The sequence below is a fragment of the Mixophyes fleayi genome, chromosome 8 (genome assembly GCF_038048845.1).
Source record: "Mixophyes fleayi isolate aMixFle1 chromosome 8, aMixFle1.hap1, whole genome shotgun sequence".
Classification (NCBI taxonomy): Eukaryota; Metazoa; Chordata; class Amphibia; order Anura; family Limnodynastidae; genus Mixophyes; species Mixophyes fleayi.
Window position 1 is genome coordinate 45,176,524 of NC_134409.1, and position 13,591 is coordinate 45,190,114.

The 13,591-nt window shown below is 42.2% G+C and overlaps 1 protein-coding gene across 6 annotated transcripts in view; it reads left to right on the plus strand.

The window, feature by feature from the left end:
• The window catches only part of LOC142099233 (flavin-containing monooxygenase 5-like), a 93,149-nt gene that overhangs the window by 45,373 nt on the left and 34,185 nt on the right, over positions 1–13,591 (plus strand). For all 6 annotated transcript variants that reach the window (XR_012678495.1, XR_012678494.1, XM_075182475.1 and 3 more), the window contains exon 6: positions 9,254–9,453. Coding sequence is in view for 4 of the 6 variants with exons in the window: in XM_075182475.1 (XP_075038576.1) it covers positions 9,254–9,453 (200 nt within the window). In the remaining 2 variants the exon portion in view is untranslated. The remainder of the gene's footprint in view (positions 1–9,253; positions 9,454–13,591) is intronic.

Sequence of the window (13,591 nt, forward strand, 5' to 3'; positions counted from 1 at the left end):
TTTAATGTATATTTATTGAAACACTACTGATAAAATATATAATCATATCTATATACATATTTAAGAAGACCCCACATAGCATGATTATTACTTGTTTGCTTGATTAAATATGTAAAATGTAGCCACTATATATATATATATATATATATATATATATATATATATATATATATATATAGGCATATTTAATCAAGAAATAAACATGTTATGAAGGGTTTTCTCTATATATTTATTTATGTATAATTTTTGGTTCCACTCACCTACTCTCTTCCGTCTTCATGTCGAGGAGGAGCTGCTGCAGCTGCACATGCGCAGCAGCTCCATTTTGGCCTTTTTAGATGTTACAGCAGCCATGGTGCTGCTAACACAGAGTGGGCGCATCGCGCATGCGTCAGTAGGGACCCCGCCGCTGTCAGATGTCACGGTTGCTGTCAGTTGCTTTCAGACAGTAACTGACAGCAGAGAAGGTAATGCAGGCGGGGGGGGGGCGCGCGGAGAGTGGGGGTCACTGGGAAAGTGGGGGGCACGGAGCGGTTGCTGTCAGTTGCTGTTAGACAGTAACTGACAGCGTGACAACAGAAGAGGTAATGCGGGCGACGGACGGACGGGGGCGCGGAGAAAGGGGGCACGGCGTGTTTGCTGTCAGTTGCTGTCAACTGACAGCAGGTAAAGAGGTGAAGACATGCAGGCGGCGGGGTGCCCTCGGAGAGAGGGGTGCCCGGGGCACTTGCCCCCTGTGCCCCCCCCTTAATCCGGCTATGGTCGGGCCTCTCTCAGACAGTGACAGGTCCTCGATCGTTTGATGGCAGCCGCCATCTTGGATTTTGGGTCTGCGCATACGCAGTCCCATTTTTCATGGTTTTCTCATTGGCTGATTGCTATTCACGCCCCCTCATTCTCCAACTATTTAAGGCACCTGTTCTGGCAATATGGTGCCAGATTTTAATATTCTGGTGGATTGTTTGGCTCCTATGAATTCCTGGTATTCCTGGTATCATTTATCTGTTCCTATTCTGCAGATCCTGGTACCAAGCACGATATGCTTCTCAGCTAATCCTTTTATCCTGGTATCCTGTATCCATTCCCATTTTGCAGATCTTCATATCCAGCGCTAAATACTTCTCAGCAAATCCTGGTATCCTTTATCCTTTCCTATTCAGCAGATCCTGGCATCTTGCGCTACATGCTTCTCAACTAATCCTGGTATCCTGTATCTGTTCCTATTCAGCAGATCCTGATATCCAGCTCTAGATGCTTCTCAGCTAATCTTGCTATCTTGGTATCCTGTATTCATTCCTATTCTGGTCTCTCCTTGTCAGTTAAAAACATCTTCTCCTGTCAGTCTTGCCTGGTACCCATCCGGGAGAACTGTGATCTGCCGAGTGTAAGCAGTGAAGCACAAACCTCCTTGTGGGGGCCCTTGGTGAAAACCTTCGCTTCATTAGACTCCGTGGTGGGTGGAGCTATGCCAGGCAGATTGTAAAGAATCCAAACCATTACTGTGTATTTCGTAATAGCAAGAACTGGACAGCATGCATTCTACAGGAGATCCGTCGGCAAAGGAGATGCTCCAACATCTTTTGGGCAAAGTTGACCAACAAGATGCTACCCAAATCCAGTTGGTGCAATGCCTTCAAGGCCTGTCTACCCAGCTAGACACTCTCCAAAATTTTCTGGGTATTCCCTCTCCTCCACCGCCTGTAGCTGAACCTCTGCTGTGGCTGCTCCCATATCTGTCTCCACTTTGTGGTTTTCTGCTCCCATTAAGGATATCATGAAACCTGCCCAGGCTTTCTAAATCAATGTTCCATCCATTTTGAAATGATTCCTCATAATTTCCCATCTGAAAGGGCAAAGGTTTTATTATCTCCCGATTCTCAGATCTAGCTCTAGCCTGGGTGTCACATCTATGGAAATTAAATGACTCATTACTCGGTGCCTCCTTTATTGCTTCTTTTCCCATAATATTTGATGAACCCGGTTATACCTCCTCAGCCATCTCTGGAATCCTGCATCTTCATCAGGGATCATGCTCCGTAGGTCAATACATGATCCAGCTCTGCAATCTTTCTTTTGATTTGCAGTGTAATAATTAGTCTTTGGTGGCAGTAGTTTAGCAGGGGTGTTGGATTGCATTAAGGATGAATTAACCTCTCTGGAGCTTCCTTCGTCACTAGATGACTTGCTCTTTCTGTGTAATTGGGTGGACATCCGTTTTCGTGAAAGATTCCTAGGGAAATAGCAAATTCACTGGCCAGTTTTCAGACTAGCTTCATGCTCCCAAACTCCAGTTACCCATGAAGAACCTATGTAGTTTGGTCATTCTTAACTCTTTCCTGAGAAAAGGGAGAAGATATTGAAGAATAACCTGTGTCTTTAATGAGTCTGGTCATTCCCTAGCGGACTACTGCAAGCATTCGGGAAACGCCATTCCAAATTCAGCTCTATCAATGCTGGAGCAGCAGGGAGTTTAATTTCCTCATCTCTAGTGAACTAATGGTCCCTTCCAACCTCTCAACTGGAAGTTCCTGTGGTTTCTACCACCATTGATGGCAGTCATTTTTCAGTGGTACTATTCATCACCGTATTATTAAGGATTCCCAGTATGAGTACTACAGAGAGTTTTGGTAGTGAAAAAAAAATGTATTTATTCCTGAGCAGGGATCACACAGATATAACTAGGTGCAGTCAATGGTAAACTGCTAACATTAATCCATAGAAACAGCTGGTAGCAAATGCAGAGTTCAATTGATAACACAGATAACAACTAAATGAAGTAGATATGTACAATCTGCACAATCAAGGGAAATAACAGGAAATCAGGATACCAGGTTTATCTTGGAAACTGCAGACGCTGGTTACCCAGTGGTTGCAATGCAGATACAAGTGTCAGGATAGGCAGATTAGCCGGGACACTGGAGCAGGAAAGACTGATGTCCAGGTATAACAGAGAAAGTGGAGGAGTAAGGAGAGTGGATTACCAGGTTTAACCACAGGAGCAGGAAATACTGGTGTCCAGCTATGACATATAAAGGGCAGACACAAGGAGACTAAATTGAATTACCAGGTTAGCTAGATGACATGGGAGAATCAAAAAAGGAGGGTCAGGAAAGCAAGGGGTCAGAAGTCTGGAGGTCCACAATATACCAAGAAGTAAGCAGGAACAAGCTGAAACAAAGCCAGTGTCTGGGTCAAAGGAAGATGTGCAAAACATAGGAACTGTCACGGGCACTAGGAGTCTTTACCCAGGGATCACCAGGTGATAGGCTTACCAGAGCAGTATAGATGGTAATATGGTACTCTGGTAGCAGGGTGATCACGGAACAGGAAATAGCAGATGATGGAGATGCTCAGGAAAGTCTATGACTAGCAGCACTGGTAATATGGATGTAGTAATACACGAGGAACTGTATGGACAAAGGACAAGTGAAGGTAGTCAGTGGTCTGCGGTAGCAAGTTGTACCACTGCTATAGTGAGGAGGAATGTCCAACAGAAACGAGGAGGTGATGAGAGTCAGCGGTCTGCGGATAGCAAGTTGTACCGCTGTCTGAGTGAAGGAATGGAATCCAAGTGGAGGTATCCGGGGAGTCAGTGGTCTGCGTTAGCAAGTTGTACCACTGCTATGTGAGAGGATACTGGAACAGGTGACACAGGAAACAGGGATCAGTGGTCTGCCTCTAGCAAGTTGTACCACTGAATATATATCTGAGGAGGAGCACGGGGAGAGACTGCAATACAGGAGATACACGGGCACCTTAAACTTGATCCACAATAACATGCACAATATATTAATGACTGAACAGCACTGCAATAATAGAAAGTCACTTGAGGTAATCCGGCACAAGATAACACAGTCAATGATGGCAATAGACTCAGCGGATTGCTAACTCCAGAGGAGAACCAACACAGTCCAGCAAGATATGCAATACACCAGCACAGTCAATGAGAAGTATGCATACCGTGGTTCAGAAGCAGGCTGTCAGACAGGAGTGCAGAGATACCTGAACGGCTGGAGGCTGGCAGGATGCGAAGTCCCTGGATGGGTGAAGCGGTAGTCAAGTAGGTGCAGCGCACAGGTAGGTAGACCAGCAGGGGAACAAATACTCAGGAAGCAGTAGTATGTAGAACTGGACTCCTGGAGGACCCTGAAGAGTAGCGATGGTCTAGATGAGATGAAAGTAGTGAGGCGCAGATCCGATGCAGACTGGCGAGTAGAGACCAGCGGGAACACGGGAAAGCACGGAGAGCGGATCAGCTGTTGTAGGACGAGTAGAGCTGAGGAGTAGCAGCAGCAGGACTCTGCAGATACACGGAGGTAGCCGATAGCAACCAGCAGGTGCAGTAACGATGAAACACGGGAGAGCAGAGCTGAGCTGGAACTGTTGAGCACGGAGAGTAGCGGATAGGAATCAGTTGTAGCAGTCTCGAGGAAACACGGGAGAGATGAGATGAGCTGAAGAGTGAAGCGCACGGAGGCAGCGGATAGGAATCAGCCAAACAGTCACGATGAAACACAGGCGAGTTGAAGTAGGTTGAAGACTGTAGTGCACGGAGGCAGCGGATAGGAATCAGCTAACAGTCACGATGATACACAGGTGAGTTGAAGTAGATTGAAGACTGTAGTGCACGGAGGCAGCGGATAGGAATCAGCTAACAGTCACGATGAAACACAGGCGAGTTGAAGTAGGTTGAAGACTGTAGTGCACGGAGGCAGCGGATAGGAATCAGCTAACAGTCACGATGATACACAGGTGGGTTGAAGTGGTGTGGAAACCACAGGAGTAGAAGTGGTCTGGAAACCACAGGGGTAGAAGTGGTTTGGAAACCACAGGAATCAGCAGCGCTGAATACACGAGGAAACACAGGAACACCTTCAGAGGCTCATGGGGAATGAGACTCCAAGATCAGGCAACGTGGTATTGACCACAGGTGCTTAATATAGGGAGTGTTGCCTGATCTGCCAATTAAGTTAAAGGGACAGGTACTGAAGGGTTTGAAAGGGCTGCGCAAAGCCCTTCCAATGAACGAGGGAACGGAGAACTCCTCGCGAAATTTTTGCGTCCAATACCTGAGTAATCTCGAAATCTTCCTCCTGATGAACTTGAACTGGCTGAGGTGCTGAAGGAGGAGTCGAGAAACGGTTGATGATGAGAGGTTTGAGCAAGGACACATGGAAGGCATTGGAAATACGAAGATTCTTAGGAAGTAGAAGTTTAACACAAACTGGATTTATTACTTGAATGATCCTATATGGACCAATAAAACGAGGAGCGAATTTCATAGATGGGACCTTCAAACTAATATTTTTGGTAGATAACCAGACACCATCTCCAATTTTTAGTGGTGGAATAGCCCGCCTCTTCTTATCTGCGAAAGACTTATATTTGGTAGATGTCTTCTTTAAACAGGTTTTGACCTGAGACCGGATATTTTTGAAGGTCTGACAAACAGTCTCTACAGCAGGAACTTGGGTGGGAGGGAGGGCAGGAAATTCCGGAAAAGACGGATGGTGACCGTAAACCACAAAGAATGGAGTTTTGGACGATGACTCATGGTACATGAATCAGCTAACAGTCACGATGAAACACAGGCGAGTTGAAGTAGGTTGAAGACTGTAGTGCACGGAGGCAGCGGATAGGAATCAGCTAACAGTCACGATGATACACAGGTTGGTTGAAGTGGTGTGGAAACCACAGGAGTAGAAGTGGTCTGGAAACCACAGGGGTAGAAGTGGTTTGGAAACCACAGGAATCAGCAGCGCTGAATACACGAGGAAACACAGGAACACCTTCAGAGGCTCATGGGGAATGAGACTCCAAGATCAGGCAACGTGGTATTGACCACAGGTGCTTAATATAGGGAGTGTTGCCTGATCTGCCAATTAAGTTAAAGGGACAGGTACTGAAGGGTTTGAAAGGGCTGCGCATGCGCAGACCCTCAGGATGGAGGACGACCACGGTTCCTAAATGTCCGGGAAGAAGCACTCACAGTCCGGTGAGTGACAGGAACAAAGCAGCAGTCAAATGTTAGGGAGAAATCTGGATCCAAACAGAAGTTTCACAGAGAGAACAGCAGCAAAAACAAACAAACTGGCACCAGTCTGTGAGAAAAGGCAGTCTTAAAATGACCAGTCACAGGTGATCACGATCCAGATCAGATAATGAGGGCTTAATCGCTTGAAGGCAAGGAGAAACTGTCCAGGTTTTACAGCAGCACCTCTGGTAGCACAGAGGTATTCGAAGTCTAATTCAAAATAAGAACAGAGTCCTAACACATTATGTTTCAAGTGGGAGCTTTACACCTGGAACAGACAGCTTTTCTTGTCTTAACTTGAACCGGCACTCATTTTATATTGGGCCTCCCCTGGCTCCAACTGCACGCTCCTCATCTGGATTGGTCATCTTTCCAGCTATTGGCTTGGGGTCCTTCCTGTATGTCTCGCTGCATACACAAGATTACTCCTCTTCAAGTACTACTTACCCAGACTACAGTGGTTACTTTTGCCTTTCCTACGCAGTATTCATGTTTCAAGGATGTTTTCAATAAGCAACAATCCAAGACTTTTCCACCTCATCAGGCATGTGACTGCACCATTGATCTTCTTCCTGGAAAAACCCCTCTGCGGGGATGTGTTTATCCGCTCTCCTTCCCAGAGACTCAAGCCATGTCCGAGTGTATCAAAGAAAACTTACAGCAGGGATTCATTAGACCATCATCTTTACCAGACAGGGCTGGCTTTATCTTTGTGAAGAAAAAGGACAGAACACTACACCCTTGCATTGACCATTGGTGTTTCAATACTATTACCATCAAAAGCCGCAACCCCATTCCTCTCATTACTGAATTATTTGATTTCATTAAAGGTGCACAAATATTCACTAAATTTGATCTTTGGGTGCCTACAATTTAATTTGTGTCCTAAAGGGAGATGAGTGAAAAACAGCATTTAATACTAGAGATGGCCAATACAAGTATTTAGTGATGCTCTTTGGCCTCTGCAATGCCCCAGCAGTTTTCCATAGCTTTGTTAATGAAATCTTCAGAGATTTACGCTACTCCTGTGTGGTTGTCTATTTAGATGACATTTGATTTTTCCTAAAGATCTTATCTCTCACCGATTCAGAGTTTAGGTCTCGTTTATGTAAAATCTGAGTCTTCTGTAAACTGGAGAAGTGGTCCTTTGAACTTCCTTAAATGCCTTTTCTCAGGTATATTGTCTCTGACTCTGTTCTACAACTGGACCCAGAAAAAATTTGTGCCATTCTGGAATAGCCACAACCCATAGCTTTATCTACATTGCCAATTTTTACAGACAATTTATTCGGGGATACTAGCCACTCCCATCACTTCCCTAAGTCGTAAAGCTTTTATTTCCCTCAAAGTTCTCATCAGCTCCTGTCCTCAAGCAACCAGACACTACAATGCCATTCTTCTTGGAAGTTGATGTCTCTTCAGTTGGTGTAGGAGCCGATCTTTCTCCGAGATCTTCCATGGGGAAGTTTCACCCTTACATTTTCTTTTCGCAAAAATTCCTTTCAACTGAAATAAATTATATAATGTAGATGAGGAACTTCTGGGCATTAAACTCTTCTAATTATCTTCTTGAAGGTTACTGTAACAATCTTTACTGCTCATAAAAATATGCTGTATCTCTAATCTGCTCAATGTTTGAATCCTCGCCAAGCCCGCTAGTTCCTGTTTTTGTCTCGATTTGATCTTTATATTACTTTTTAACCGGGGGACAGGAACAAGAAAGCTGACGCTCTCTTTTTTTTATAAGAACAATGTGCTATTCCAGCACTAAAAAAGGAGAAAAAGTCTGACTTTTAACTAGAAACATAATTTTAAAAGTTCCACATATGTAGTTTGCACCCAAGTACATTGGATCAACCCAGTGGCATTCAAGTTGAAGTTATCACCTTCACTTTATATCTCCAATACCTTCCATATCTCTTTGTTGAGGCCACTCATTATCAATTGTTTTTCTTCTTTCTCTTCTTTCTCTTCTCCTCTCTGTATTTAGCACTCAGCAATGGGATGAATTTGAAGACAAACAGATCATCGATTCCAGATGTTCCTGAAGGAAGGTTCAGTACTTGGTGGATTGGAAAGGCATTGGCCCTAAAGAACATTCTTGGATGGTCTCCTATGATGTTCATCCTCCTAACCTTCTGAAAAATTCCATATTACAGTTCCCAATAATCCTTTTCTAGGGCGTTCAGTGCCCTCTCTTGAGTGTGTGCGTGGTGGGATACTGTCAGGTCCTGGACCCTCTGGCTCACTTACCGGAGTCCAGTGAGCAAGATGGGCCTCTCTCCAGCAGTGATGGGTCCTCTGTCTTCCGATGGTGGCCTCCATCTTGGATTTCTTTTATATCTTTTCTCTGTTCAGCCTTTGGTTGATTGCTTTTTATGCCCCCTCATCCTCCAGACTATCTAAGGCACCTGTTTGGCATACTGGTGCCATATCTTCATGTTCTGTAGCCTGCTAGCTGCTGGATAGTTTGGCTCCTGTGTATTCTTGGTATCCTGTATCAGTTCCTAGTCAGCACATCCTGGTATCCAGCTCTATATGCTTCTCAGCTAATATTGGTATCTTGTATCTATTTCTTTTCTGCAGATCCTGGAATCAAGGACTATATGTTTTGCATCTAATCCTGATATTCTGGTATCCTGTATCTGTTCCCATTCAGCAGATCCTGTTATCCAGCGCTATAGGTTTTTCAGCTAATCCTGGTATCTTGGTATCCTATATCCACTGCTATTCTGGTGTCTCCTTTTTGGTTAACAACATCTTCTCCTGTCAGTCTTGCCTGGTACCCATCCAGAGATCCCCGACCTGCTGGGTTTTAAGCTCCACACTGCTCCTAGGAGGCATGGGATGTAGACCCCCTCGCAAGGAACTTAATTCATTTAAACCTGGCTCCACATAGCATCAGATATTGTGGAGATTGAGCTCTTAGCATCTGGCTTGGTTTCATTTTCTTGCATTTCCCCAAACTACTTTGAAATCGTTTTTTATTAAAATGATAATCTGTATGGCTGAACCCTGTCTGTTTGTTTGTTTTTTGTTATCTTGTGCATAGTTTGAAGATCTTCTATACACAGATCATAAAAAAGTTTAAATATTTGTTTTCATATTTTTCTAGTTTGAGTAGTAGAAAAATAGAAACTTTTACTTTAGCTGAAACCAAGAGGTTTAGATCCTGTGGATTCCAGTTTAATTTCATGAATTTCACATGTCATGTTCCAGGTATACCTAAGTACCAGACAAGGCTCCTGGGTAGTAAGTCGAGTTTCCCAGCATGGATTCCCAATAGATATGGTCCTTTCAACACGGTGCTATTTCTGGATCACTAAATCTTTACCTAGTGCACTTTTAACCAAGTTGAATGAGAAACAAATGAACAGATGGTTTGATCATGCAAATTATGGATTACAACCAGAAGACAGGTAAGAATTAGGTGAACTGTCAGCTAAGTAAATACAAAACTGTGCCAGTACCCAAAGAACAGTTAGCAGTGCTATATGATCAGCTGTGCATACATCTGTTGCAAGTTTTTTTTGTTTAGTTTTTTGTTAAAAAAAAAGAAGGCATTATGACTATTAATAATTTCTTATATACTCTATATACAGCAACAACATACTAAAGGACACACAATGTATTTCTTTCTGATTTTGAATATTGACTAGTGTCCTGTAATCAATGTAATAAAACAGAAAATTGAGCAGTGCTCAGGTCCTCATTCAAATCCATATTAAATCAAATAAAAAACTAAACCAAAATAAAGAGCTGAAGAGGAAGCATCCTATATCAACTTACCCAGATTTAGAAAAACAATATTATTTTATTATATGAATAAATAAACATATAAATCACTATTTCAAATAATAGAGACAACATTCACATGTGGCAGATAATAAATAGAAAATAGAAAAATATACAAAAAAAAATTAGTTCATTAAGCAAACTATACTATTATCTGTTGTAATATCATTGAAATACCATAAAATAGAAAGTTGTATTGGAAAAATCATCAATAGATCCTTTTTGTATAATATCCGCAGAATGTCTTAAGTTATGTGCTGTCAATCCACATTAATTTCCAATTCAATACCTGTGCAACAGTAACAGCACAAAGACAAAAATACAGCTATTTTGTAACACAAAGATGTTTTCTTACATAAAAACAATCAATAACATTAAATCAATTTAACTCAGTTGTGTATATATACTATATATGTCTATACAGTGTGTGTGTGTGTGTGTGTGTGTGTGTATTTATGTGTGTGTGCATATTACATCTGAGCTACATTGATCGAAAGGGGTGAAGCTGGCTATAATCCAGATGAGCATGTACAGATGAGTATGATGGATTTTCTTGCTGCATCCAACATGTTTTGAGAAAATAAAAGTAAATTTTTTGGCAACTTAGTGTGCTGATTGCTGGTATTTAATTAGCATTTTTACAAATTTGTTATAGTCATGCACCCATCTTTACGTTGAGCATGTGTAGTGTGGATTTCTCTCTATCTTTCTCTGTAGCTCTCTATCTAGCTCTATTTCTATCTGTTATGTTTCTAATGGTTAACGCAAATGCAAAGATCTGGTTGGCGGTATTCCAGAACAGCTAGATCTATGAGAAGTTTTATCACACATGTTTATGGCAGATTGTCAATATTGGGACATTCAGGGACTGATTCAGTAAGGAAGGCCAATGTCTATACATGCTGTCTTTTGTGTGAAAATTCTGGTGCGAATGCGCAGTAACGGACTGTACACCAAAGAACGCAAGTACATGCAATTCATCTTCGAACGCAAAGGACACTTCCAACAGCCTATGATTTATTGGGAGGAAAGTAGCGGATGCACCTAGCTGCAGTACAGTGAAGACGTTCCCAAGGAGATGCAAACAACTCAAGCTCAGGTGCCTGCAGAACGACGCTTTTTTTCATACTTAAGGTTTGCACCTGCTCAAAATCAAGTGTAACTAATGGATGATAGTGATGACCAAACACAGCATTCACAACCTCGTCATATAATGGGATGATTGACTATTCACCTGCACGGAGGGAGATTACTATAGTGCCATTTCGTAAAAGGAGATGTTCATATATTTGTTACATTTCCTAAACAGACTCTTATACTAAAGTGTTAGGTGCATTCTTTTATATTATACAGGCAGTGCATACTTTAAGCATGTGCGTATGTATGAAATTGTCTCAGCTTTTTAAATCATTTTCATACATTTGCAACGTAGCAATTGCACACATTAACAATGCTGTTGTCTGTTTAAAAATGTATGTCCGTGTTGTCTAGCTCCTATACAGTTACCTACATTTGCATGGCAGTTGTGTGTTTTAAAAGCTTGTGAATATCCTGCCTTTGTCGTCTACTATGTATGCCTATATAGTAGCATACATTTGTAATGCGGGTCTCAGGGGCGAACGCAGGATTTAGAAGGGGGGGTTTCCGCCCCCCCGGAAAAAAAATAAAATATTGCGAGAGGGAGCTGCTCCATTTCGGCGCATTTGAATTCTACAGCAGCCGCGGCAGTGCTGTATTATACTACAATACAGCACTGCCGCGGACGCTTCTTTGACAGCGCCGCGGCTGCTGTACAGTACCGTTGGTTCGCGGAGGGGAGGGGTTTCTGGAGAACCAGAAACCCCACCTGCGTGCGCCACTGGGTCTAAACTTTTTTAAAGGGTTTTTTCCCCCTAAAGAAATTATAATGTTTAATAAATTTCATGCCATCCATTTTATTTGTATTTTACAGAAACTCTTTGATTAGTTATCATAAATAGATCCGTGTTAGTTGTATGATTATAATCTATAATGTCAAAGGAGACCCAATAATCTACAAGACATTAGGTGATTTTTTTTTATCTATCCATCTTTCTCACATATAGCCAATCATGGGTCAAGTAAGGAATCTGGAGGATGACAGGCCACATATCAGAATCTTTGGGATGTCAGATACTGAGGTCATCCGTCGCTATCGACTTCAACCTCATAACATCATGAACACCCTGGGCATTGTGCAGAGTGACCTTTGTGACATTGTGCCTTGGTGCAACATCCCGACAGCAATACTGCAGCTGACCAAACTCTTGGCAATAATTCATTTCTGTCTGTCTGGATCTGTCCAGACCACAGTGGGTGTCACGGCATGATTGTCCCAAGCCACCTTCAGTTATGTGCTGAAGGTTGTGCTGGGGGCATTACTGTCACGTATCCAGCAGTTTATATCTGTCACTCGATGAGGAGTCCCTTGTGCCCATAAAGCAGGCTTTCCGCACGTTATAGAGGCAGTAGATGGTACACATGTAGCCCTGGTATCATCAGATGGGAATACTTCTATTTATTCAAATAAAAAGCATTTCCACTCGATCAATGTCCAGACTATATGTGATGCATCTCTACAGAATCAATGCCTGGTTGCTAAGTGACCAGACAGCAGCCATGACTGCTTTGACTTCAGGCATGTGTTACAGATTGCAACAGAGGGAAGTAGGCCCAAGGCCACATGGTGATGCAAGGCTAGTAGGTACTATTTTCTATCAAATTATTATTTACAATTAAGCCTTTGTTGTCCTAAATACATGTCTTAAATACATTGATATACTTTGTAATAATACATGGTAGGTCTAGCACCTTTGCAAAATTTTAACTTTCTTTGCATCTTGGTGTACTTATATAATCAATTGTCGAATATTGTAGCATTAAATAGCGTAATATCATGTAAAATATCTCCCTTTTTGTTTGTATGATTTGCTTCACATTACTCATATTTTTTCTTTTTTTTCTTTTTTATTTAATTTTTCTCTTTATAGGAGACAATGCATACCGTTTCTGCCCTGGCTTCTTACTCCCATGTTAAATCCACATACTGAGCAAGAAGTTGAATACAAGTTGGCACATAGGTTCACCAGATCTATAGAGCAGACTTTTGTTCTTTTAAAGGCCAGATTCAGCTGCCTTGTCTGGTCTGGTGGAGCTCTTATGTATGCCCCTGATATTGTTAGTGACACAATTGCTCTGTGTGTGGTATTTTATAATATTGTAATACAGAATGATGTTCCATGGGTGGAAGAGGCTGAGGTTGCTGGCCAGGAGGAGAATGACGTTGATCCTAGTCCTCCAGATTCCCAAGCCTATTCCAACTTCAAGGAATATGTAATTTCATCTTTTGGGCTTGGCTTAAAATGTAATGCTTACAGTAAAAGGACAAATAACAAGGAAATAGTTTTTGTTTTTTTGAAATGTTTATTCAGTGAAACAAACATCAACAAATAGTGACACACAAAAAACGTAAAAAGAAACATAACTATTTAGATTTGTGTCCTCTCTTGCCCCCTGGCCCTACATTGGTTGTGCTGCTTAATTTCATCTTGCTCCATCAGTTATACACATCAGGCAGTAACATACATCAGGCAGTTATACACATCAAGCAGTTACATATATCAGTCAGTTATACACATCAGTCAGTTATACACATCATTCACTTACACACATCAGTTAGTTACACACATCTATGGGCAGCATGGTGGCTTAGTGGTTAGCACTTCTGCCTCACAGCGCTGGGGT